Raw genomic sequence first — 27,778 nt, 5'->3', positions numbered from 1 at the left:
TCCAAAGACCCCTGTGAGACTTACCATTAGTTTCTTGGAAAGAGTCATACCAAGCTGGTTTAATTTTATTATCTTTTTTTTTTTGTCTGTTTTTCTTTCTTTCTCTCTCTCTTTCTCGTTGGTAATGGGCAGGTGAGAAACCCCACCAATGCAGCATCTGTTGGCGCTCCTTCTCTTTAAAGGATTACCTAATCAAACACATGGTGACGCACACTGGCGTGAGGGCGTACCAGTGCAGTATCTGCAACAAGCGCTTCACCCAGAAGAGCTCCCTTAATGTGCACATGCGCCTCCACCGTGGGGAGAAGTCCTACGAGTGCTACATCTGCAAAAAGAAGTTCTCCCACAAGACCCTGCTGGAGAGGCATGTGGCTCTGCACAGTGCCACCAACGGCACGCCTGGAGCCACCGGCACCGGCGCGAGGGCTGTCCCTGCCGGGGTGGTGGCCTGCACGGAGGGGACCACGTACGTCTGCTCTGTCTGTCCAGCTAAGTTTGACCAAATCGAGCATTTCAACGACCACATGAGGATGCATGTGTCAGACGGATAAGTAGAATCTCTCTCTCTCTCTTTGTTATGAACAAAAAAATAGAAACAACAAAAAAGCTATGGCACTAGAATTTAAGAAATGATTTTTGTTTCATTTTTACCTTTATTTTCCTCCTTTTTTTGGGTTCGTTTCGTTTTGTTGTTTTTGTACTACATGAAGAACTGTTTTTTGCCTGCTGGTACATTACATTTCCGGAGGCTGGGTGAATAATAATTTTCCCAACCTCCCTCGGATGGTGGCCTTAAGGCCAGGTAGTGCTTCATGAGCTCCACTGGTTGGATCTCTAGCTACTGGCCTCTAAATACAACCCTTCTTTACTACAAAAAACAAACGAAAAAAAAACCACAAAAAAAAAAAACAAAAAACAGACAGAAAAAATAGAAAACAAAAAAAAACAATTTCTTTTTTCTCACTTGTGAAGAGCACTACAAAAAAAAAGAAACAAAACAAAATATATTACAAATCTACAAGGCCTACTGTCGTTATAAGTACACCGCTCGCAGTGTTTCAATGGACATAATTCACAATGCTGACCGCTTTCGGACTTCACAGTATCCAGTTAGAACTGTGGAATATTTTGCTTCTGGTTGAGCAGCAACCAGAGGAAACAAGGCCCTGCTGGTTTCCACCACGTGTCTGCTTTCTCACACACACATGCATCCACAAACACGCGAAAGGGCTGAGGGGAGTGCGAGGCAGTGTGGCTTGGATAGTGTGGAGTCCCTGCAGAGTGAGGAAAAAGAATCAGAGGTTCCTCACCTGGATTCTGCTCCATCCCACGCTCTCTGGCGCACCCTCCCCGCTGCTTTTCCCATACCACCACCACCACCTTACAGCAGAAACCAAGAAGATTCAGACAACGAGCAACGGTGGCTTTTTTGTAATTTATTCAGTGTCTTCGCTGAGCCCAGGGCCTCAGCACAATCAAGAGGGACTTTCACAGAAGGCAAAGAGAAACACAGAGGAAAATCAAAGATATCAGAGGTTGCAACCGATGGATCTAGGTACAAGAGAAGGGTTAGTTCCCACAATCTTTGCAAAAAAAAAAAAGTTGCATCAGGATTTATTCTTGTGGAAGAAAGAGGAATAGAGGGTGGGTGGGGAGGGGAATAATAATTAAACAAAAAAGAGTTCTTGGGACTTTTTTAATTCAAAATTTTATAGAGGGGCAAAAGTGACGTTTACCAGATAGAATGCTGATTTTTTTAATATATTTACAACAGTATTTGTGTAAAAAAAAAACAAAAAAAGTGAGATTGTTAAAAGTAATTTTTCTTTGTTTTCTTTTTTGTTTTGCGTACACTGCCACTAATATCTTCTCTTTTATTATATATATGAATATATATAAAAATATATATTTTATTTTAAATTGAGACTGTTAAGGTTAGCTAACCTGCTTCCAGATAGAGGGGGGGAGGGGAGATGATCTTGATTTTTATTTTAAAAAAGAGGAAGGATGTTTCTTAATTTTCTTTTCTAGTATTTCTCTCTCTCTCTCTCTCTTTTCTAATGGAATCAAGAATTACCTGGGTCGATGAGGGGCTCTGTGAAGTCATCTGTGAGATTATCTACTAGAGTTTGTGCATCCTGCAGTATCATTTGAACTGCTACTTTGTTTAATTACATGGTTCTCTTTTGGCTCTTACCAAGGTTCTGTTGTTTCTTTTTTTGGTTCCATCTCAGAATTTATTTCTGCTGAAGGGCGGTTCCTTTGAGAAAGATTTTTCTAGCAATGTTCCCTTGGTTTTGGGATGATAGAATCTGTAGTCTTTTCCTTCTTCTTATTTGAAAAGGTATGAAAGTTTTGGAAGTGTGTAATAACTAGAATTTCCCTTCTTTTTGGTCACTGGACAAGAATTAGTCTGCTGTATTGTTCTCTCATCCCTGCCTTGCTCACTAGAGAGCTTCCATATTTGTGTGGGAATCTGATCCTGCCCCTGGTAATTGTGCTGATGCCAAAATAACTTAAAATGTTACCATTGCAAATAATCTTCCCTTCTTCATTTGCAAAAATGTCTAACTGAAGGGCCACATCCCGCATTCTCTGCATATGCAAAGCTATGCAAGGAATGTAGGATCAGTGTGAAAGATTGATTCCTGATCTGCATATATATGTTGGTGTTTTGTATTTTGTTTTATTGTGTTTGGGCTGGTGTTCTCCCTAGTCGTCTTCTGTGTATCTGTGTGAGAATTTTTCCCCCAAAGCCAACTCCCAAAGTACATGGGTCCTTAGTTCAGTTGGATCAGTGTCTGACACTATCTTTGTCTTGCTTGAAATCCATAGCTAGGATTTGCACCAGCTGCACTCTGGACTTTACATTTTAGGCAGAGAAGAAGCACCTAACAAAAATATGCAAAAAGAAAAAAAAAAAAAAAAGAAAAAATTGCTAGTTTAGCTTTTACTTGTGTCTATATTTAAATTAAGCTTTCTTAAGTTTACAAAACTTTGCTTGTGAACACTGAGCATTTCACATAAGACATTCTTTTATGCTGGACAACTTTCTAACTATTGACTTGATAGATCTCCACATACAATTTTGCGTGTTCTTTACTTCTGTATCAGATGTCTGTGATTCAGCACAGGTAACCTCATTGCTATGTTCTATGCCTGTTCCATTACTGATTTATTTTGGGGAAAAAAACTGACAGGTGGTTCAGTCTCAGAATCTTTCTGTACCCTGCAAGGTATTGTTCAGCTGATCCTAAACATTGAAGCCCTGATTCTCAGGTGCAGTAGGCAGCATAAAGAGACTTCGAGGCAAGTGCCAGAGCAAATGAGTCTCTTATATGGTAGCGTCTTTTTTTGTTACCAATTTGTTTGCATAGTTCAAGAGGGCTGGAGAAGGAGCACAAGTTAGTTAACAAATACTGTTCTCATAACCACATTGGTAAAAGCAATGCTGGCATGTAAACCGAGAAGTGAAAGGACAAAGCCTAAGATACAGAGAGGGAGAACTAGTATCTGCCATGTAAAGACACACTAAATCTGAACAGAAAATAAAGGTTCTAGAGACAAGGGTGTGGAAGAAAATGGGGAAGGTGAACCTCTACAAAAGGATTGAAGGTCTTTCTCTGAGGAAAGGAGTTTTTTCTGAGGTCTTTAGTATCAAAGAGTTTGGTGTTCTCCCATATGAGGAATTAATGAAGAATTTTACCCAGCTTAAAAATCTGTAGCTGCTCATTTGTCATCTGAGGTATGGGGAAAAGCTGTTTAATTTGCCGTTGTTAAATCTGGTGAACTATAGTCAAGATTTAGCATATTCTGGAATTTGGTTCTGATATCAGAAGAGATATGCCAGCACAAAGGAAATAAGAATCAGTGTTTACATCCGCCAAAATTTGAACACTATGGTGTTTAGAGAGAAAAATCCTATCTAAATTTTAATTCTTCAATTTTCAACCTTCCTTAAGTCAGAGAAGCATCATCTTTGAAATGCAGATTTATTATGGGGCCTAATAAATTTGAACTGAAATAAAGTTCAGTTGTGAATGAATGAAGGGTGCCATTTAAAAAAATACACAAACTTCTTAAAGTAAAGCTCAGGCATACTAGATTGAATTCTAAATCACTTGTCAAAGAGCTTAGGCCAAGGTCTTCACAAATGGCTGCCTGAAATATAAACTGATTTTGTTGAACTTCCAGGCTCAAAAATTAGTGATTTGATTTTGTAAAATACGGAGCAGCTTGCAGCATGACTGCAAATGTAACTGAAAATGCTCATCAGGTCGCTTATTTAAGTGCCCTTCTATGAACTTAGGAGCTCAAACATAGACCCCTTTATCTTTTAAAATGTTAAATTCTTTTAATAATGCTTCCTCCCATCTGTTGAAATATTTATTTACTACTTGGAAATAACTACAATATCTGAATGTTACAGGTATCGTCAAGTTTCATGTTTTGCTACCATATTCCTTAGCAGAAAGAACACCTGTGTTACACTAGCAGCCACAATGATGTACAAACTGCTGTTGACAGTGTTTGAGCGCATCCATTTCAGTAGGCTTGAAAGGCTTCCTTCAAAACACCTGATAAAATGATATAGATGAGAAAAAGCAGACTGTAGCACACATCCCTCTGATGGAGCATGCAATAACCTGCATTCCTTGAGCCTGATTCTCACTTTCCCTAAAGCTCTCTTTATATTGCTTTGGCAATGGAAAAGGGCATTAAATAGGACATAAATTCAAGCATACAAATCAAGGCCTCTACAAGGCAAAAGTGCAATAAAGGAAGCCTGAGAGTAAATGGGAGGTAAGTGCCTTCTCTTACTGCTGCTGAGGCTGATGAAGTCAATTGAAAATGTAGGATTGGCCAGAGCAGATCTGCCCTGTGGTCCACCTCGCCCAGTATTCTGTTTCTGACACATGGCCAGTTACGGATGATTTGGATGAAGATGAAAGACCCATGTTGGATAATTACAAAGTAATAAGCCTAAGAGAGAAGATTGTTATAATCCTCATTAGCTATGTATCTGCTTATAACCTAAAGACATAATAATTTATGGCCTTAACTTTTTATCCCATATAAAAATTATATATTGTGGCAGATAATTCTCATTCTCCTTTAAAGATCTAGCTTATTAATTGCTAGGTGGCCCGAGTGCTATCCTGTGGAATTGAGTTCCTCAGGTTAGTTACCACCTTGTTGAAATGATTCCTTTTCAGGAATTTTGTTGCTGTCTTTGAAACACCCTCTTTCCTGTTTTATGTGAAATCATAAATCAGAGACCCAAAATTTAACTTCTCTTGCCCATTCCACTGAACTCTGCCTCTCTCTGGGAAATCTGAATCCACAAGGAATGCAGGAACACAACATCAGTCTGCTGGTTAGTAAGAAGAGAACAGCTACCGAGTGTGTGCGTGTGCGTGTCTGGGGTGTGTGCAATTAGTGAGGTTCTTCTACAGCGACCTCTTGCAGAGGACTAGCAAATACAACTCATAAATAATGGGAACACACCAGCGGACTACACCAGTCTAGCAATTGTAATATGGTATTTCAGTCTGGTCCCTCCTCTCACAAATCCCCTATTACTAGTCTCTCATAAGGGAAATGGGTATAGATATTTTGCAGGACCTGCTCTGGGGACACTTTCTCAGCAACTGTCATGCTTCCACTAGGCCCACTTCTGGCCCATGGTATTCCTTACTTTCAAAACCAGCTGAAATTCACAGTAAGCTAACAGGGAAGAGTGGCATTTAATTGACTTTCTAAAAGAATGAGATTTCCCTTTGCTCTAAGATCAAAGAGGCCAAGTGGTACCTATTTTTCTTCTCATTTCTTTTTCATCCAAAGGAGGGTTGAGTAATAACCCACATACCTTCAGCCCCCTCACTTCTTACCAACCCCAAACTAATTGATTTCAGTCAACCTTGAGCTATTTAATTAATGCTGGATCATTCACACGGTGGAGGAACAAATCTCTTGCCATTACTGAGTATTATTCTAGCATGTCCTGCCTGTCGTTAGTAATGAAAGAAAATCCTATAGTGAGAAGGTACAAAACATACTATTTGCAGGAGTGTAGAGTCCAATCCAAAATCAAAAGCACCCAAACAATTTCAAACATAACCAGACCTTCAGTATGCCTAGGACTGAAGTCATACTTCAGTATGCCTAGATATGTGACCCTTCTGACAGTCTTAGGCTAAGGAAATCCTCCAGCTCTCACTGCTGAAGATGACTTGCTGCCCAAAAAGAAATATAATATCAAATTAGCACCTGGTGGCTGTTCTGTCAAGGAAAACTAGATTTTCATAATCCAACCCTTTCAATTCAGCATCCAGCTCCTCTAAGCTATTGAAATAAACCTGATAGAAATGAATCAGCAGGTAGCCTAACTGAAGCAGCATGTGATCAGCCTAAAGCAAAATAGCTGCTTTTCACATTCCCTGATTTGTTTTTATGCTGGCTGTGAAAATTCATGAAGGAAGGTGTAATGTGATGAGAACTTAGCCCTGAGAGGTTCTGAGCCTCCTCTGCTCCCAGGACACTTGTCACTCAGTAGGATCTGGACCCTAAGTGATCACAGCTCTGCTGAAGAAAGGCTTATGAGAGAAACTACAGATAATACATTAAATCTGGAGTCTTGAGTTTGTAAATGCAATGCAAACCTTTCCCAGCACTTGTGTCCCACTGACAGAAACCAAAATCGGGTAGGAAGGCCTTGCAGAAGGGCAGATGCTAGAAGTACCAAGTTTCTACAGCATGTCCAGTAAGACAGCCAAGTGTATGAAGGTGGCCTAATGCTAGATTCATGTCCATCAGGGGCTTGTTGTGGCCATGCCAAGTCAGGGGTTTTGCTGCTGTTAACTTTCTTATTTGTCCTGTTAGAAGTAATAAGGTCTCAGCTAACTTCCTTTAAGGCTACTCAGTGATCCAGTTAATTTCAGCAGGAGCAAAGGAGTCCCCAGATTGTGACAGATGACTAAGCTGGTAAACTTGGAGAGAATTTTAGGTATGTGCATATTCTTCAAATTAACTCAGACAAAACAAAAAGGTGGGTTGTGTTTTCTTTAGCATAGAACAGAGATTAGGTCCATAAGGGAGAAGGAGACAGACAACCTGTCTGAAAAGTAAGAATGCTTTACTCTCTTAGACTTATTGTTGTGAAGCACAAGGGGGAATCTTTGTTTCATTTTTCTAAGAAAATATGTAAATGAGAAACAAGATGTGTTAGGTAATAGTGTATATCCATCTAATTATTCCCAGTGCTGATAACTAATCAACTAGATTAGTGCCTCTAGGAACACAAAAAATGTTATGCATTCAATGTTTCTATTTCTGATCCCCCTCTGCTATAGATCAGGAGTAACTAAGATGGTAACAGTAGACTTGCACAAAGGCAAAATTTTGGTGAATGAAAGAATTGTTTCCCTGTGTATGTCTGCCAGTATCTGGACAAATATCCACTCTGAATTAATGTTTATAATTACTAGGATACTGCTGGATAATTTTGGTTTAAATTTTATGGTCTTAGTGAAAAAAAATACAATGTTAAATATTAATAGATATTTTTTCATTATATATTTAGCAATGGTGCTGGCTTCTTGTTGCATTTTAGCCTCTGCAGTAGTGCTTGATCCCCAGGCATTATGAGAGAGTCCAAGTGTAGGAGAAGCAGAGCTGACTGATCTACTGTCAATAAGGTAAAAAAGTAAATTGGACCCATAATGTGCTTTAAATCACTATTCACATTGCAATTGGTAACTCAGGAGTTTCTGGGTTTATTTTAAAATACAAGGAGTCAAACATATTCTAAACATAATTCTAGCAAAGTCACATCAGAAGAAGAATTAGTCATGGTATTTAAATGCCAGTTTCCCCAAGAATTGTTCATTAAAAGCTTTTAAAATAATAAGAGGCCAACTCAAGATATGCAGAACTCTGCTACTATAACATGATTCTTCATGTTATACATGATCACAGCTTCCACCACCAGAACTAAGTCTGCTTCACTGACTTCCTTTCCCCACAGTCAGTGAACTGAGATTTTTGTGCACAACGACATACGCCCAAGGAAAACTTTTAATGTTTCCCCTAGGAAAAGGAGTGTAACAATGAGGTAAGCAGACCAAGAAGATCTTCCAAACACTATGTATTTAACATCCCCAATTTACACATTTGCCCTCAACTATTTTTCAAAAAGCAAAGAGCAGTAAGATACTTCTTTGGGAAGCAAATACACTACAGCCTTGAATACACTACAGCCTTGTATACAACTGCTGCCTTAAAACAGAAATGTGTCTGAGCAGTATGGAGTGTACTCATGTTTTGTATCTGTAGCAAAGCTTCATCTAAAACATTCCCTTCATATGAAATATGTCATATTGTGTTTTCCTGTTTAAGAGAGTAGGGAAGAGATAAAGAAGTATTAGTGAGGCATAGTGGTCTCTTCACATTGGATGGTGCTTCTCAGCTGTTTCTTACCTTCAGTTACAGCTCCAGGTTTGGTCCTCTTCCAAAGTGATCTCCTCCTTTTGATTGAGTTGGTTGGCATCAGCTCCCTGTAAAACCCTGGAGGGTAAATCCTTCCTAAACCAAATGAATGACTGGGGGGTAGGGCTGTGTGATTTGACTACTGACTCCAGCCTCGCCAATGCCAGTGGAATTCATGAGAGAGAAATCCGGTGAAAAGCTACTTCCCAGTGACAAATTTCATTCTTAATTTCTATCAGTGCAACCTGTATTGGCACTTTTGGGTTGCATGCATGTCACTGATAAATGTAGGCCCTTTGATTGGTTTAGCTGTGTCTTCTTTTAAGAAAAACATATTCTAACAATATCCTTTTGCTGCAGCAATATCATTATACGAATAAAAGACCCGCCAATATCCCATCATGTGTGAGAACTTGTATCCAGTTCAGCCCATAGGGATATCATTTCCACTCCTCATGCAAGCTTTGTTAGCACTTGAGCCCTCTTTGTGCTGCGAAATTTCGTACACAGTCATGCAGCCACACCCCAAGCATCCCTTGTAAATGCGCTATGTCAGGTTGGGCTTAGGTATTACAGTAGCCCATGTGCTTTCATAAGGTCCCCACTGTGTCTTACCCTGCTGGAAAATCTGGTACCAGTGTAGCAAAGCATTTCTTGCTTTAGGTATTTTCTAGGCAGAACTGCAGACTTCTACAGTGTGCACACTTCATACAGTTGACTTGGTGGTTTTTTGCCAAGTTCACAGTCCTATGACACTTGAGGAAAGTGCAGAGCTTGGTTAGATACTTATTGTTGTGCTCAACTGTCTGATTCTGCAGTGTCCTGTTCCTACAAAACAGACAGGTATCTTTCTGAGATCTGTACATTTAATTAGGCACCTTTTCTATTTCACTTTGCTCCTTTTTGCCACCTGGATATTGCCATGTTCTTCACTGAACCTTATAAAGTCCCATAAAAGTTCAACCCCCATGTTGAATATATACTGTTTGACTAAAGAGGACCATCACTTTCAGGAAGCAGGATTACGTTCACCTAGCTGCCCTGAAAATATATCACAACTTACTTCCTCTCTCTTTTCCCATGAAGTCCTTTACTTTCATTTGTCACATAGTCTGTTAATACCTATGGGATCTTTGAATAAAACCAAATTATATGGCCTCTGTGTGTGTGTGTGTGCAAATGTATGTGTGAGTATGCATGTGTATGTGTGCATGTGTAAGTAGCTAGCTAGCTGTCTCTTTCTGGCTTTAACGGACAGGTTGCTAATTGTGTTGACACGCATGGTTCAGGAAAGGGTTTAGATGAAACAACGGTTACAACGTTAACCGGAGCATTGGCATGAATCTATATGAATCTAATTAAAAATAAGTACACTACTTATACGGTATATATGCACACATATATTCATAAAACACATTCTGTTGGCCAAATGCTCTTGACTGGATGTTTGCCCAAATAAGATGTTTGCCTTCATTCAAAACATGACACCCAGATTCGGTCCAGTGTATTTTTGTGAGTACCCATTCTGAAAGGAAGGCTGAAGTGTGCCTCTCAGAGCCTTGGGTGGTCTTTCAGCCACAAAATAAATAAAACAGTCCAGCTCAGCAGGCTTCACTAGCAAAGATGGGCATCCATGGGACGGTGCAGCTCTGGAACGATAATGTTGAGTTCAGTCACTCATTTCCATTGAATTGCAACATGTTCACCTGACGAAGGAGTAAAATCCAAGCAAAATAAATTAACTTGCCTGTTTGCTCCCCTTAAAAAGAACAGTGAAAAAATACCAAGTCTTTAAACAGTTAGCAACACAGTGTATTGAGAGACTCCCAAATACTCCAGGTTTGGAGCTTCTAGTATCCAAAGTGCCGTATCAAACAGCTCTTTCCCCACCTCACATACTCTGAAACATATTGGCTATGAATATCTTTACAAGTAATCTGAATAATCCATTCCAAATGTGCAGTCACTAACAATTAACTGACTTTCCCATGGTCTTTGCCAAAATCTTTTCAGGAACATGGTTAGCGTGTCTAGAAGACTGTAGATTGTCAGGAGGAGAAGAAACCGGTCAGTGAGAGTGTTCCATATATAATCCATGAGAACTGCAGGATTTCTAGAACTCATTTTGTGCCCATTTAGTTAGTGGGATGAATAAGTACGTTTAGCTACAGCTGCCTATTGTGGTATCATGTTGGCCCTAAAAGTAACATTTTATTCCTTTAAATCTTTTGCCCAATTGGGGGATTCTTCTTGTCTCAAAAGATTTGGGGGGGATTTTTTTCTTCCATTTACACTCATACAAAGTTCAGTAAATGTTATTCCTCTTCTTAGATTGGGGGCATTTCCCTTCCCCTTCTGAATAAGATGATAAATGCAACAATTTTGGCTGGTTGATTTTGGGGTGAGGTTTTTATTTTGGTTTGGGGTTTTTCTTTGGTTAAATGTACATTGTCTCTCTATAGTCAAAATGTCTGTGACTGTAACAGTATGTATTTCTTTTACTGGAGAAAATAGACTTTTGGGATTTTGTTAACAGTACTAGTGACTTTGTGGAAAATGACAAGTTGCTATTTAGATCTGCTTAGTTAAGTACAGTACACTACAATACAGTATTTCTGAAAGCTAGAACATACAGTACACAATATATATAGCAATTCTATATCAATATATATACATAGTATAATCATTTAACTTTTGCATCTGCCTATGATCATAGAAAAATAATTTTTCACATGTATCATTCACAACCCAATCAGCTGCTGCAGCTATTTGAAGCATTTAACAATCATTATTACAGCTCTAGTGTGCTTTTTCATATTATTGGCTTCTTTATTGTCTTTACCAGTATTTTTTTCAGGCTTTTAAAAATCTCTATGTAGCAAGATGTAGGAAAGTAATGTTTTTAAGAAAAGGTAAAAACAGTATTAGGCTCTACAAAAAGTTAGAGATTGTTCCCTGCTACCCTTTCATAACAGAAGAACAATTAGTCAAGACAATTAAGGTTATCTATTAGCTCTCTTCTAAGATGTCCTGTTATTTCATTTGTAAAAGCGTATGTCACTTTCCTCTTCCATTCCTAGCCTTGGAGAAAGATGCCGCAAGTGGTCTTTCACTCTTTCCAAGTTCTGTTTCTTTAAAGTTTTAAGATGTCCTAAAATTATCCTCCATGCTAACGAGGGGTAGAAGAAATATTATTCTCTGAACAGTTATGCTAAATGTGGCCAGTGGATTTTGCAAAGAATTGGATAAATAATACCTCCATCCACCACTATTGATATATTCCAATTGCATCTTTACTTATCCACTTGATCTCCCCTTTTTCAAATAAAAACAACCTCTGCAAGTTTGAGTTTCAGTTCAAAAGTTTTCCAAGGCGAGTGTTGCCTTTATCATCTTCACACCGTGTTGCTGTTGGTTCTGAGTTTTGGGTCAGTCCCGCTAGATTTTGATTGTTACCACAGAGCTGCTGAAAAAGATGTCACTAAGGATATGTCAACATCTAGGTCCAAATAAGCCAGGGGAAGCTGACTGACAACCAAGCCTTATGGCTTGGGGTGTCCTTTCTGTCTTCTCATCTTGCAACAGACGGCCCCGGCAGCAAGTCTAGATCCAAACTTTGTAAGAGTGCAAACTTATGAGCGCATGGGAATTTATGTTTCCTTTCCTAATTCAGGTACATCTCAGCTGACCTTCATTCCTTTGGTGGATAACATATCACTCCTAAATGAAAATGTGCAAAATCAAGTGGATGAGGGTTGTGGAGGAGGTATTAATTATATCTCATTTCTCCTAACTGTGAAGACTGAAAGAAATGAGAGATGGTCACATCAATTACAAACTGTGCTTTCACTGAGACTGAGGAAATCTGTGTCACTGCAAATCAATAAACTTAAACAGTTATTTTGGAGTGGGAAGAGAGGGAAGGAGTTACCTATGCCACATCTTGGGATAATAAAATGAGAACTTCAAGCATGGGAATCATCAAGTGCTGGCATTCCTTACAGACTCCTGTCATCTGCCATTTGCACTTACGTGGAGGCCACTACCACATCCTTTTTCTTTCTACTTGCAGTTTAAAAGTTATGGTCTTCCAGCAGTGATTTCTAAGTCCAGCTTTTCTTTATTCTGTGTATACCCATTTGTAAGGGAAGGAAGAGACTATCCTCTCAATATTAATTACGCAGGTAACAAAACCAGATTACCCTATTACATAAAGGATGGGCTTTGTCCTGTTAAGCCAAACAGGTGCCATTTCCCAAATTAATTCCAGTTAGCTGCTGCAAGAGTGCTGATTCAGTGGTCCACATTTTCTGACCATGGTCTTTGCCTTTTCCTTTGACTGAATGCTGAATCATACATATTTTCGTAGAGAGTGTTCGCACTTCACTGAGAATGCCTGATCATTTAAATGGCTGTGTACCCATTCCACGCTTCCCCTGCTAATCCTTTGTAAGGTTCAGTAATTAATTTAGGATAATTACTAGTTTAATGTGTTTCTTGATTTAACTTCTTTGTTGCCTTTTATTTTTCCTAATGCTTTTTTAAACACCTCAGTTCATTTTGCATCCTATACAGTTTACAGTTTATATTTTTAGGCTAAGAAGTGGTTTTACAAACAGGATGGTACCAAACAGGTAGATTATCCACAGTAGAGATTGTACTTTTAGAACACAGTGTGTACAGATACAATTGCCTAAGGGAAAGTGAAACTAACAAAATAATCAGCTGGTGAACACTATTTTAACATATCTTTTACATAAAAGACAGTCAGTCATTTGTGAATCCAGAAATCTTGCTTTTTTTGAACATGTATCCTTTCTTTTTCATTCTCTGAAGAAATACTAATCTTGAGAATTGTGATGTTCTAAGAAACTTGTATCATATGTGCATATTTTCTGCTTTTCTAAGGAGATAGAAAACAGAAGGTGATACTGGCTTTACAGTTTTATAGATTCTTGCATTGGACACTTTCCTTGAATGATACAAACATCAAGGGAAGACTCTGTCCAAATATTAGCTTTATTCTAGTGTATGGTTTTCATTATTACTTTCATTTTCCATCTCCTCGTTGACCAAGTAGACCTCCAGGGCTAATGCAAGCCATGGTCTCACGTTTCTGTGGTCGACAGCATTTATATTCAGCTCCTTTTTGCACTTCTTTTCTGTGTTGTACAGCTTTTGAGGAACACAACAGTTGAAGTAGGTAACACTGTCACCACGAGAGGGAGAAGCTTGTACTAAGAGAATGTTGCTCTATGCTACTGTGCAGGGACAGAAAGGGATTTTAAAGCTCTTTGCTGCAAGGTTGAATAAGAGGAGAGTCCCCTGCCTTGGGGGTGCTTGCACCAAAGACTGGGGGGCCTCTCAGGAGAGAGGAAGGCTTGAACTCCATACAAGGGACTTGCTCTTCACCCGTGCCACTTAGAGGAAAAGACTGAATCTCCAGTATCTGCTGCTGCTCTTTTTTTAATGTATGAATACCTTTTACAAAATTTATAGTTCCTATTTATTGGTGGAAGAGGTGTCACACTTTGATTTAATGGAGTCAGAACTACTTGTTCACAAGTATCTTCAACAAGTTTCATTGTCTTTTGGGGTGCCCTGTTTCCTTTGTCCTAATGCCAGGATGTAGCTTGGACTGCTGTGAAACTCATAGGGATCCTTTAAATCTGGAATTTATTCCCAGTTTCATATGTGCTGAGCATTCAGTCCCCTAGATCCTTGCTCCGAAGTTCAGATGCAAAGAAATTCTTACAATGAAATGAAGCAGAAAATTGGTGGTTTCCCGTAAACTCCACCCATAATGAGTTTTTGTTGTCAAACATGAGATAAATAGGCTGCTCAGTTCAGGCAGGGTGTACTGTGTGACCTTTCTTGTCAGCATCAGTGAGGTCTATACTTAATCCTGAAAATTGATTGGACCAATACTCTGTGGGCCAAATTCTGCAGGCGGGACCCACATGCTCTTTTGTTGACTTCAGTGCATTTTCTCTGACAAGGAAAGCATATGTAGTCCTCCAGAAAGCTGTAGTCCTAAACACTCATTTCATACACACCCTTTAAGATGTCACAGGACTTGCCCATAATTTAGTATGTTTCTGCCCAAAGTTTCTATTCTTCATAAAACTGACTCAAGATTTAATTTCACTCCACCAGGCAGATTTTGCCTGTGTTAAGGGCTCTGTGATTAAATAGTCTCTCCTTCATGCTGGGAGGCTTAATTCAGAAGAACTATACAGTGCAGGACAGCTGCTTCCCTTTGAACAAGGCGTGGGAATTTTTTTGTCCAGAGAGTTGTAAATAGCCTTGAGTCTTTCATTCCACAAGCATGTAGCCTCTTTGGGTTTGACTGGTGATGGCATGTTTATCTGAAAAAAATAGTGAGCCACAACAGCTAGTGTAGATATATGATACACAGCAATCACTTTTCCCTAATTTACACCCTTGCTGTGTTACTTTCTATTGCCAGAACAATGCATTTGCGTATTTGGATATTTGGAGTAACTTGGTTCTAGGTTTCTGACTGCTTTGCCCAGAAGTGCTCTGGACATACCTTTTCTGTAATGGTGATCACATATTCGTGTGGGTGAAAAAAAGTTGTTTCTTTGTAATATCTGATTATATAACGCCAAATTCAGGCTCTACATCAAGCTGTTCTGAGGACTTCTTTTTAAAAAAGTGCTACTGCATTAAGCATGCAGGAGAATGGATGGGAACCCACGTAGCCTAGTGTGAACTTAGAATTTCAGCAAACAGGTAGGACACCCTCAAAGTACACACAGCTGAACAGCAAGAAAATTCATTGCTGCTGATTTTACTGGCTAAATTGATGTTTATAGATTTTACAGAAGAGCTAGCATGCATTATCTGTTTTGTGTCTTATGTATGCTCTGGCATGGGACACGCCACTGTAGCTCTGCACCCATAGAGACTGGGTTTAGGTGCTGGCCTCTTGCCATGGCTAGTGATTCCATTGTGCTCTGTTTTTCATGATAGGCTCATTGGTAAAGGTAAACAGCAAAAGTCCTTATAGTCTGGCATTTTTCTGTTTTGGAGGTGGATATTCAGGATCCTTGCACCCTTATTTAGATTCTTTATCTTAGTTTTTTTCTTTATTTCTGTGCATGTGAAACACTTCTCTGCACTAGAATGAAACAGTGTGCATGGAGGCGAGGGCACAGTTCTTTTATCTTTGCAAAAGAAAAAGTAAGGAGGAACCTGCTTCTTGGTTATCGTTTGGTTTATTTGTTGCTACTTGCTTTTGTTTCCATTCTGGGGTGAGCTGCCATCTTCAACAAGGGACTGGGAGTGGGAGAAGAGGCAGAAGGCATGAGGAAGCATGTGCCTGAGCCTCAGTGAAGCAGCATGCAATACTCTATACACTGGGCAATTACAGTAAGATTAATATAGCAGCAGCAGTATTGCCCTAATGTGTTCCTTTTTCCATACATTTCCCTTTCTTGCTCCTCCTTCCCTGTTGTGGCCTCTTAGACTGTTTTAGTGGTTCCCCATGCTTCTTTCTAATAGTTAGATGGAGGCTCTTGTGGCTGTCCGAACTGAAGTGAATCTCCAAACCAGTGGGTACCCCAAAGTCTTTGTTGTGTTTTCCCAAGTGATATCTTAATGAGTGGCAAGCCCTGGCAGATGTTTTATTTTGTTTAAAGAGATAGATAGGCTAAGGGAGGTATGGGCTGATGGGGATTCAGTAACCTGCTTGCCTTTGTTATTAGTGAGCTTTATTTTGTTTTTCTTATGTGTTTTCACTTTGAGGTACTTAAGAGCTTATATGCCTGTCAGTAAAATTCCTGCTTTTCCCACCATAGCCCTAGAAAGGCTATGAAAAAAATCCTTTATATATATACTCGTGTATTTGCAGGATAGGGAGGGAGTTGTCCATGCACGTGCGTGTCTGCGTGAGAGGGAGAAAACTAAAGTTAGTGTTGATCTGTCCATTTGTTTTAGGGTGGCCACAGAGAGCTGCCACTTTGAAGAGTTGATTGCACTACAGAACCTTAGCTTGGGCACTGTTAAAATAAGGACTGTATATTGGGAACAGGGAAGCTTTTTAGGTTTTTTTATCCACACTTAAACATGCCCTTTGCAAGGTGTGCCCTTGCAAAGTTTGCATCTGACAACTTTGTGTAAAACCACTACTGACCTTTTTGCTGTATCCATTTAGTTCTCTCTTATTTCTGCAGCCCCCAAACAATGGCTTGTCTCCTTTCCAATTTCTGTCATTCGACTTACTATGTTTTCGATAAATGTCCTATCTGCTAATGAGATATCTACATTGAGTGGGAGGAGAGAAAATGAAGCATGTGAAAGTGTGGCTGGGAGACTGCAAATCCCCCTTTGTTTTGGGGCATTCATATACTTTTACTGAGAGCTGACTTCTTGGGGGCTGGGTGGGGTGGGGAGGGAGTTTGTGCTTTTTTGGTCTGGATAAGGCTTTTTATTTTTGCACTAAGTATGACTGCACTGCACTGCATTGCACTACTGAAATGTATTTACATGTGGTGGGATTGGAAGGGGCCAATTAAGCAGGAAGGGAGAAGAGAAAGGGATAGGCACAGAAAACAGGACGTACCGTAAACCTGACCAGGTTGAAAGAGAACTGGCATTTCCTTTACTTTAAGCAACTAGTCAGACACTGAGATAGCTGTATTGGATAGCTTCTGTAAAAAAAAAAAAAAAAAAAAAAAAAGAGAGAGAGAAAAGAAAAGAAAAAGTAAAAAAAGGCACTATAAAAGAAACTGAAGAGGCATCACAGATTTCAGGGTGCTACAGGTCTTTTTCCCCCTTTTCCTAGAGAGTGTTCTTGCAGGCTGTGAGAGAGTTAAGAGAACTGCTCAGCATGAAAACCAACATAAGGCTTCAACATAAAGATACCAATTCCTAGTTCAGATGTCAAAACTTGCATTGTCAGATAGGATCTCTTCAGAGAGAGGTTTGACTGTGATTAGCATCCCTTCTGTATAAGCATGAACTCTCAGCTCAAGAGTGAAGCCACAAAGCAGGCTTACCAAAGGGGAAGGTCACTGCAAAAGAGCACTTCTTTCTGAGGCTGTTATGGGAACAGTGCAATAAACAGTCATCCTGAACACTCAATTAAAGGTGTTCCAGTCAAGCCTTTGGGGCAGAGGGAGCAGGAAGGACATTTGGACAAGAAAGGGTGACATGGAATTCAGTACAATAAGGAATATTCCTGCTTAGGCAAAGATGCTGTCTAGCATTTTAGGATCTTCTGTCTGATTTCTCTCCCCAAACAGATAGTCAAGCATTATGAAGGCTTTTGGCTGGAACCAAATGGAATCCTAAGTTGGAAAGTATTTTTACAGTCAAGATGCATGTTGGCCTATGCCTTGGTCATTAACTTTGTAGCGAGCATAATATGAGAAAAAAGAAAACTGTAGTAATGTGCAGCAAGATCCATCTCTGCTGTAGCTCTATGTGGTCTATAAACTTTCAAAAGTTTGTGTTGAATCTCTTCAGTAAGACTATAATTACAGCTTCCGCCAGAGGGTAAAACAGGATCATGAAAAATGCTCTGTATATCAATTGGGAGAAGAATGTAAAACATGAGTGCATCTGCTTTGGTCCTGTAGTGGAGGGACCACCTGTCTAATGTACACGGAGGTTTTATGGACAAAAAAGGGGAGGTAGTCATCCAGTTGCTAAGGAATGTGTAGAGTAATTGGATGGTCAAAAATCTATTCATGCCCTGAATTTCTCCTTAGACTTGAAGCTAAGACATTTTGGCTTCATTAGTACCAAGGAATGGGTAGTACAGAACTTACACAGAGCTGCATAATGCAAAGTGGATTGCTGCTGGTCAGTCTGTTGGGCTGCCTTCTTTGGGAAAAGTATCAAGAACTAGAGCAGGAATAACATACAAGAGGCAAGGCTTGGGTGGGAAGGAACAAGTCTGTCTGGAACCAGGAGACACTTCGTTGTTCAGGATGTGTTTTTCTGGCAAGCTCTGAGATTTCATCCATCCTGGCTTGAAAGGACTGGAAGAGAAGAACTGGAGATATCCCCTGGTATAGTGTTAGATGAACTACTGAATGACTCTTCCCTTGAAAGCAGGCAGGACAGTAGAACATGCAGTCTTTTCTGAGCCATCTGCAGGAATCCTATAAGATGAAAACCACTGGAAGGTCATCTTCCAGTAATGAGACAGTGGATGCCCAACAAAAGCATAGTTCATTTGCGAGCCAGCATAATACAGTGGCAGGAGAGCACCTTTAATTTGTAAAGCAGCATTTGCTTCTGTAAGAGTAGTGACAGCTACAGAGTCATGATATGGGAGGAAATGAAGTCTGTCTGCTGAAGTTAATTCAGGTTATGAGCCAATACTCCCCTTTTTTGTTTAGGTGAGTTTTTGTTTTGTTTTCTTGTTTACGGCAGCTGCATTATTGCTACTGTCAGAGCGGATTTGCATTGTCAAAGAGGAGTAGTGGACTGCTCCAGAAAAAAAGTGAAGCTGAGGGTTTACTGAGCCTGCTGTGTCCAGAGTGCCTTTCCTGCTGTGGTAAAATAAAGAACTTCTGTAGTTTGAGCTGTTCTGGCTGACTGATTGCTGCATATTCCTCCCTTGTGGTGTGACCCGATGGCAACCATATTTGGACAAGGAGAGGAACACTGCATGCTTGCAATGCTGTGATAAGATGCCATTTGCACTAGTTTTTAAAAAGTACTGCAACCTGAAGAAGTGGGCTTTGAGCCATGCTCCAAACCTGGGTTTGAATTCAGCCTGTTTAAACCTGATTCCAGCTGACTCAGTTTCAACAAAACTGGTCTAGTTCATGTAAACAGGAACCAAACCGGTTTTTAAAAGCCAAACTCCAGCCTATGTTCCCACTCAGTTACAGTGCTTGACCAGATCAGTTTGTGGGCGTAAGTGTGATTGTATAGTTTTAATGGCTTTTAAATAAGTTGTTCCTTTTTACATGGTCAGTTTGAAACTAGTTTGACTGGAACTGCATTTAAATATAGCACAAACTCTTTTTTTTTTTCAGCATGGTACTAAAGCCCCATGTAGACAGTGCTTGACTGAGAAACCAAGGATAACTTGAGGTTTATTTTAAGAAGCCAAAACATATGTTGCTGACTAGAGATGCCGCATAACTTAATGCCCAATTTTTTTCTCCAGATGGAGAAACACTAACTTCCATAATTCTCCTCCATTTGTCATCCTGCTTCATTGTTGCACCTTTTCTCTTGAATGAAAATCACTTTGGCCAGTGGGCTAGATCCAAAACAGAACTTCCCTGTACTGTTTGATCATCTTGTTCCTATACGTTCCTTTCCTCGACATTGACAAGCTCTGCTGAGGATCAGCTTGAGTTTTTGCTGGGACTATCTGGCATAGTTATGGTTCAATAAGATGCTAGTGATATTTTCAACATTATGGTAATTTTAGAGCTTACCCTTGAGGAAAATGTTATGTTTCAGAAGTTCCACGGAAAAAAAGAAAATGCCAGGAATCACGATGGAGCTTCAGTCACAGTGCTATAGCCAAGTTTGTAGGGAACACACTTTCTAGTGGTTGGTGATGCTGACATTTACGAAGGCAATTCGAAAGCAGTAGAGAGCGTATGCTTTCTCATACCTGCTGAACTAAGAGAATTTACACTAACAGAACAATCCCAGAGTAACCTGTCAGTGTTCATCACTTTTTCCCTAATGGAGGAGGCTAAACAATCTGTCACATCACCTTAGTCTGAATTTGCTTCAAGACTGCTCCCAAATGGCCTGCCAGCCAGGTGCCCTCCCTCATTGATCCTAGTATCACACTGGCTGGTGATTTGTCACATCAGCCAAGGTGACCAAGAGATAGCCTTGGCCCCAGCTAGGAGCCTTTTATCTTTCCTTTTCCTTTTGGTTTTCCATTGAACCAGGAGTGCAATTAGTGGTAAGTAGATGGCAGGTCTGCTGTTGCTCCAGATGACAAGAATGGCAAAGCCACATGGCAACTGAGCTACTGTTGTCCTCAAGGACACTGGTAAAGGTAAAAGACCAGGCTGTGGTTGCTGGTGTAGTTGTAAACCTACAGCTTCTGCTGCTTGCCCCTCCAAACTTGTTTTGGTCAACTATGCTGTTGCCCTTGAATATGCTTTGTGTGTGAAAAACTGAATGCGGTTGTTCTGTTGTCTGTCTTCTTTCTTCTGCATCACGGATGTGGCACCAACTTATACTCACAACAAGCTTGAGTTTTGTTTTTGCTGTTGTTATTAACATGTAATTCTACTGTAGACCAAAAAATACGAAAAGGAAAAAAAATCAGTTTCAAGACATACAAGACCAGTGAGTGAAAGGTGAAAAATTTAGGAAGTGAAGGTGTGAGAGAAGCAATGGTTAACTGTGTTAAGTTAGAAATCTCAGAATAGCCTTACCTATTTCTTAACCAATGCTTACCAATCATCCGGTAGTGGGGTTAGATAGCTTTCTTGGCTCATTCGTACTTGTATCCTAATATATATATATATTATTTTTGTTTCTTTGGTATTGCTGTTGCACATCACGTTGTCTTTTATAATGCCTGGGTTTTATTGTATTGTACTTTATCAGTCTGTTTTGTTTTTGTTTTCCTTTTGAAGGATGGGAAAAGTAATGTTTCCTTTTTGTTTTGAATTTTTGAGAAAAAAATGCACTGGAAGTAAACACAAACACATTTTGCCATTTGAAAAAAAGGAAAACACACAGCCACGCAGTGGAAAAGGCTAAGAAAAAGCTCCCCTCTTCTTCCTTATTATGGAAGCATCCTCTAAAAGATACTCTAGAAAGAAAACAAACAAACAATCTCAAACGAAAGAAGAGAGAAGCCTCTTTGATCCTAGCTCTGCAACCTGGAGTATTTTAGCACAGTGTTTTGCAGGGTCGGGCTCCTAAATGGCCAACACTCATAAAATCCAGAACCACATGGGGCAAATTCATCCCTGGTGTAAGCAGATGTAATTGCAATGAAGTCAAAGGAGGTACACAAAGGGTGGATTTAGCCACATGCGTGCAAGATACAGCTGCCTTCCCCGTAGTACCTAAGTTCCCACTGCTAGATTTTATTGCTGTCAAAACGGTTGGTCTTTTGGCTGTGTTAATTGCATAATACCCCTTGAATGTTGTTCAAGGTAGGCAAAACATTTTCCCACTGAATAAATCAGTTCTGGATGCACCTTGGTGTGACACTTTTTGCCTACCAGCTTTCAGCTGTTACCCACTCTAAGCCGTGAACTGATACGATCTAACTCTGGTTGAAGAGCCTGCCTTTGCCAGAAAAATGGACTTGACTATTAAGCATAGTAAAACTTTTGCGTATTGAACTACTATGATCCAGAAATGGCCCTTGCACTTTCAAGGCATATGGAAACATCCTCTCTGTCTTTCAAAATGGCAACAGTTCTTTTGCGAGTAAAACACCACTGTGCGCACACGCGTGCACACACCCGCACGCGGTCCCTGGCTCATTGCCCCAAATTCTTCCCGGATCCTTCTGTGCCCGGCAGTGTCCTGTCTCCATAGTGCCTGGTCATTTGAGTACAGTGGGGCAGAGACTTGTGTTGAGATAAATGCAAAGAGCATACATTTTAAAAGGCAGATGATTTTCCTGTTATGCCAGCATCTTTGAATCCCCATATCAGCTGATGGTTTTTCCTAGCCTGACGGCTTTCAATCAGTTGTTGAAACATTGGCTTTCTCTGTTTTGTTTTCTAAGGAGGGAATGTGGGGTGGCGAGAATAATGAGGTGTTGTTTGTAACTTCACAGTCCTGATAGTTGGTTTTTATCTTCCATATTTTATGCAAAAACAGACATTATAAGTCAATAAATAATTGTGCCCTAGGTTGAAAGTTAAGTGTTCAGGAAAGGAAAAAAAAATGGTTGGCATTTTTCTACATTTTTGTGAAGACTCTTTTGGAAAGGAAGGGTACATATTTTTGTTGTGTAGTATTTTCTATTTTTGAATGCATTTTCTTGGTACAAGACTGTTTTGTGGAATTTTTTTTCTTTTTGGTGAACACATTATTTAAAAAAAAAAAAGAAAAGAAAGAAAAAACTAATTGAAAAGTTTGCCCTTAAGGATATGCTGCAGTTTTGAGGTTTAAAATAAAAAAAAAAAATTCAAGGCGCGTGTTAAAAGTTGGGGGATTGTATTGTTGGGAGTTTTTTTGTAATTGTTACAAGAAGAAGTTTGTAGCCACTGCTGTTTATTTTGTTTCAGATGAGTAAGTAAAGGGATTGTTCTTGTGTTATTCTTTTTTTTAAAAAAAAAAAGTTATTTATGAAATGTCACAAACACTGGACTGTGAGTTTGTGTGGAAGCATTTTACCACCCTGTGTCTTCATAGAGCTGTTGGTGATCCTACTTCTCATTACTCTGCTTTATGATTTCCTGAGCAAATTGGGGGGTGTGGGGGGGGAAGAGAGAAAATAAATGCATTTTTGAGGCAGAGACTTGGGGGAAAAAATGCAAAACAGTGTTCTGGAATCCCAAAGCTGGGCCATCAGCTCTACTTCTCCCATCTACCACAGGAATGAGAAAGACTTACAGTCACTGATGGCGGTGTGCAAGGGGCTAAGTGACTGAGAGCCGCGATGCTCATCATGACCTCTGTAAATGACATCCCAGTGTCTCAGTCAACAGCTCCCTTTGTTTGCTGTCATCCAGCCAGTGGCTTTTGTGACCAACTCACCAACCCAACTGAAACCATGAGGGTGTTTTGCGTTTTCAGTCGCTAATCAAGCCTTTTTGGCACCCCAGCAGTGGGAGCAAGCAGCAGGGAGCACTACTCAGTTTGATCAGTGGTTCTGGATTTGAGGAGAAGTAGAGCCTGAGGGCGACCAAACAGGTGTGCCGTGTTCTTGATTTTTCTGAAGAACAGGCTTAGAAAGACTAAAGCAGTGCTCCAGTCACTCATGGGACTGGAGAAAAGGGAAGGAGGAAGACACCAACAGCCATAACAAAAACTGGAGATATGTAACTGGGCTACATTTGAGACCAACCAGACTCTTCCTTCCTGGACAATAATGCAGCCAAATCTTGAGACTGTCAAGCAGACAGAAAGCTGAATGTGGCCTTCATTTCTCCTGCCTTTCCGTTTTATTCTCCCTCTTCCTTTGCCCTGAGATTTCTTCTCAGTGAGCACCGGCTCCACTGAGCACTTTTTTGCCCTCCACCTAAACTGCCCTTGCTTTCAAAATGTGGGTTCAGTCAGGACTGAGTAAAATCATGTGCCTTCTTTTTCCCCTTTTGTAATTATACCAGCCTCCTCCCCTTCCCCTACTTACACGTGAGAGACGCAGGAGGAGGCTCTTTAGAAGTGCTACTTGTCTATAGGTGTCCAGCAAAACAGTAAGGTGGTGGTGAGGGGAAGGGGAGCGGAGAGATGCTATTAGCTCCTTTCCCTTTCCACACGTAGCAGGTCTTCCCAAGGAGACACCCTCCACCACCACCTCCTCAGATGCTCCTCTCTCCTACAGAGCAGTCATAGCGGGCATGGGGTGGCTCTTCTCGCCCATTCCTGTCCTAGCTGAGTGAAGCACTCACTCAATTTCAATTCATGCCGTTTGCAAGCAGTTACATTGACAAGACAAATGCAGTTTGTGGCCTTATCAAGATGACTTCTAAACCACTAAAAGAGAAAAAGGCAACTCATTTCCCACCCAAGGTTTGTGTCACTTCTAAAAACCCAGTCCGTAGCAGTTTAGACTCCTTTAATCTCAGTCCATTTTAACGATGGTGGCTAAACTGACCAGCCTAGAGCTTAAATGCTAGACCATCTGGTCTCATGCTTTCTTTGCTATAACCCCTACTGTCTGCTTGCTTTTCCTACTTTCTACTATATTCTTTGCTTTACGAGGCAGCCCTAGCCTTTGGTGAAGGGTGAGAGGAGCCACTGGGATCCTGGCTCAGGGAAGGTAGTTGATGGATTGTTTTCAGCATTTTAGCAGGAGAAGGATACACAGCTGCCACAGCAAATGCATATTATGATGGGCCGACTGCAGTATTTTTAGGGCCAATAAACCCCACCCAGTTACTGGAACGTGGCTTGTTCCCAGGTCGAAACCATGGAGAGAAAAGAGCGCGTTGGCATAACAGAAAAGGGTCTTGCAATCCACAGCTGCTCGTGGGCAAAGACGGGGACCCAGCTGCCGCCTGGCTTCCCTGCAGACTTGCCCACTGCACGGTCAGTGTCCCTGACTCCAGGGAGGAGCCAGCTGCGCTGTAGAGGCTTTTCTGTTTTTAAGAATCAGTGCAAAGCAGCCCGAGTAGTGTCCATCTGGCAGGCAAGCGTGCGGGTGGGCACCCACCCGTGCTGTTCCCCTGCACGCAGGGAAACTCCACGCAGGCTTTCCAGGAGCTTGCCCTTTCAGACATCCACCTGAAAAACCTGTAGCACCTGGGTGATGGGAATGAGAAATCCCTTGATCACTTCCAGAAGTGATCCCGTAAATGAAAATGTTGTGGACGAGGGACTGGAAATTTATTCCTTAGGCTGGGCTCTAGAGCCAGGGAGGAGCAGCAGGGGAATGGTGTAGTTATTCCCCCCTCCCAATTAACAGTCTGCATGTGTGCACATATATACAAGAGAGAGGGTGTGTTCCTACCCATCTTTGGTGCTGATGGATTTAAGACATTTGTCCAAGGCCTACTTTTGACACACTTTGAGAACATAAGAATAAACTCTATCACATGCAATATTTCCCTAAAAAAAGGGAGGGAGGGGGAGGAGAGCAGTGCGGGCAGTCGGGATTGTTAGGGTTGGATTATTTTGCATCTTTTGTAAAACTGTAATTTCAACAGTGCCTTATTCCTAATAGATGCTGGCACTTGGGACACACACACGATGAAAGACAGAACTAGGGAGAGTCAGATGTGTACATCCATGAGACAGAGGTCATTAATCATTGTAAAGGAAGCTGTATTGGGAATGACACAGCTATGTCGGAATTGAAAAAAGTTCAAATATTCAACCTCTAAAGCAATTTCCCTTCCACCACCTCCTGCCTTCCCTCCTTGCCAATGGTGCTGCCCAAGAATAGCTGCCTACACCGAGGCCTGTCACTGCCCCATTTGCTTTTGGCGTTGTCAAGTCCAAGGAGTTTAGCATAGTCAAGCTTTCCACTGCTATCGTGTTTTCCATGGGGTATGTGAATGCCAGTTATTTTGCTTTAAATGCACTTTAAAAAAAAAAAAAAATCAAATCAAAGCTCCAGACTGTTTCAAAGGGGAAGATAGTGCATATGTGTTTGAACCCAGTTCACTTTATCTCCAGTTAAAATGTACTCCATGCAGTGTGTATGTATAGAACAATGTGTATGCATACAAACACACAGGTCAACCTTAAATATCAGCAGACTAACCTTTCTTCTTAAGCTCATGAAACCAGATGCTACACAAACACAGCAGCAGCAGAGGAATTACGGTTGGGCTCTTGAAACAGATCACAAAAAATAAAAACAACTACTTGGTCCTTTCTGTATGTTCAATAATTACAGAAGGAATTGGGTTGTAACCAGAATAAAAAGGAACGGTGCTAACTGAATGAATGGGCAAAAAAAAAAAAAGTCAAAAACAAAAACTCAGCCCAATAATGCAGTTTGAATTCTACGCTAATTCTCACATTGGGTTGGTTTGTTACTTTTTTTTTTGTTTTATATAAAAAAAATTTGCATCTGAACTGATCCACCACAACAACAAAAAAAAGAAGCAAACAAACAAAACCGCATCCTGCCCTGAGGAAGCTCTCGTTTATGGAGGATGTCAGAAGTCTCAAAACTCTCGGCCTTGCTCTCACGTACCACATGCTCAATCAGTCCTTTTTTTAGAATGTCTGAAACTGAAAAAAAGAAAAAAAAAAAAAAAGAAAAAAAAAAAAAACCTTTTTGAAGCACCTTACGTGGCTTCCCATTCCAGGAGTGGGAGCTGCCTTTTTTTCTTTGAGCACCTTACTGATGTGTTAATGCTATCTGCTGTCTTTTTGTTACCCGTGGGCCGAGCGGCTGGCTGTTAGCACGTGCAGGCGAGCGGGTGGGGGGGCGAGGGTATGGCTGGGGGCGCGCTGCTGCGCTCCGCGCGCGCGCGTGTGTACGCCGGCCTTTCCGCCACACGCGCAGCCCCGCGGCGGAGGGGGGCATCCATCCACGGTCCCGTTCCTATCGCGGCACTGGCTCGAACCCAGAGGGAGATTTCTTGGTCGGTCTTTGCTCTGTTGCGTGGAGGGGAGGAGGGGGAGCTCAATGGTGGAGGGGAGAGCACGCACTTGTGTGCGCGGATGTTAAAAAAAAAACAACAAAAAACAAAAGGGACATTTTCTTCTTGGGGACAAAGAAATTCCCAACAGTCATTTGATGCTGAGTGAATGGGAAACTGCACCCAGGCCTAAATCCTGGAGTCTTTATGCAGGCAGCCACCGCTGCCCACCTCGGGAGGTGTCTTGCCGGCATAGAGACTTCAGGACTTGGCCCCAGAGCGGCGGAGATCCTCCGCAGGAGACGGGTCTCTGCCGGTACCCATGCGTATTGCCGTGGCCGTACGTGTCGTTAGACGCCCACCCATCCGCACACCCACGCGCGCACGCTGCCGCCTGCACACACGCACCCCCACACACACACACCCCCCCACCGCTGTACAGGCATCTCGAGAAACATGGTTTGTGACGATGTGAAGAGCAGGTCAAAAGTTTTGAGGGGTTAAGTTCCTTTTTTTTCTCTCATTATACTCTGTAAATGGTATGTCAGTTATCAAAAACAAGCAAATAGAAAATTGTTAAAAAAAAAAAAAACAAACCTTGCATACGCCTTTTCTATCAAGTGCTTTAAAATATAGAATAAATACACACATCCTGCCAGTTTTTTCTTACAGTGAGAGTATCCTTACCTGCCATTTAATATTAGCCTCGTATTTTTCTCACGTATATTTACCTGTGACTTGTATTTGTTATTTAAAACAGGAAAAAAAATAAAAAAAGAAAATTAACTGTAGCGCTTCATTATACTATATTATTATTATTATTATTGTGACATTTTGGAATACTGTGAAGTTTTATCTCTTGCATATACTTTATACGGAAGTATTACGCCTTAAAAAAATACGGAAATAAATTTTACAAGGTTTCTGTTTTGTGTGGAAGAGTAATTGATGTTGCTAAGAATGATGTTTGTTTTTTGTTTTTTTTTTTTAATGTTACCAGCACTTTTTTTGTAAGTTTCACTTTCTGAGGTATTGTACAAGTTCACACTGTTTGTGAAGTTTGAATATGAAGGAATAATTAAAAAAAAAAAAAGACAAAAGAA

At 40.7% G+C, this 27,778-nt stretch overlaps 1 protein-coding gene across 8 annotated transcripts in view; it reads left to right on the top strand.

Moving 5' to 3' along the window:
* ZBTB20 (zinc finger and BTB domain containing 20) overlaps positions 1-27,778 on the top strand; it is a 512,829-nt gene extending 485,051 nt beyond the window's left edge. For 7 of the 8 annotated variants that reach the window (XM_075034361.1, XM_075034363.1, XM_075034362.1 and 4 more), the window contains one exon: positions 133-27,778. In XM_075034361.1, the coding sequence (XP_074890462.1) occupies positions 133-551 (419 nt within the window). In that variant the 3' untranslated portion in view covers positions 552-27,778. The remainder of the gene's footprint in view (positions 1-132) is intronic. The other variant, XR_012651362.1, reaches the window with a different exon arrangement.

This window comes from Buteo buteo, chromosome 8, assembly GCF_964188355.1.
Source record: "Buteo buteo chromosome 8, bButBut1.hap1.1, whole genome shotgun sequence".
Lineage (NCBI taxonomy): Eukaryota > Metazoa > Chordata > Aves > Accipitriformes > Accipitridae > Buteo > Buteo buteo.
Note: the sequence above shows the minus strand (reverse complement) of the source record. Positions and strands in the feature narration are given on the sequence as shown.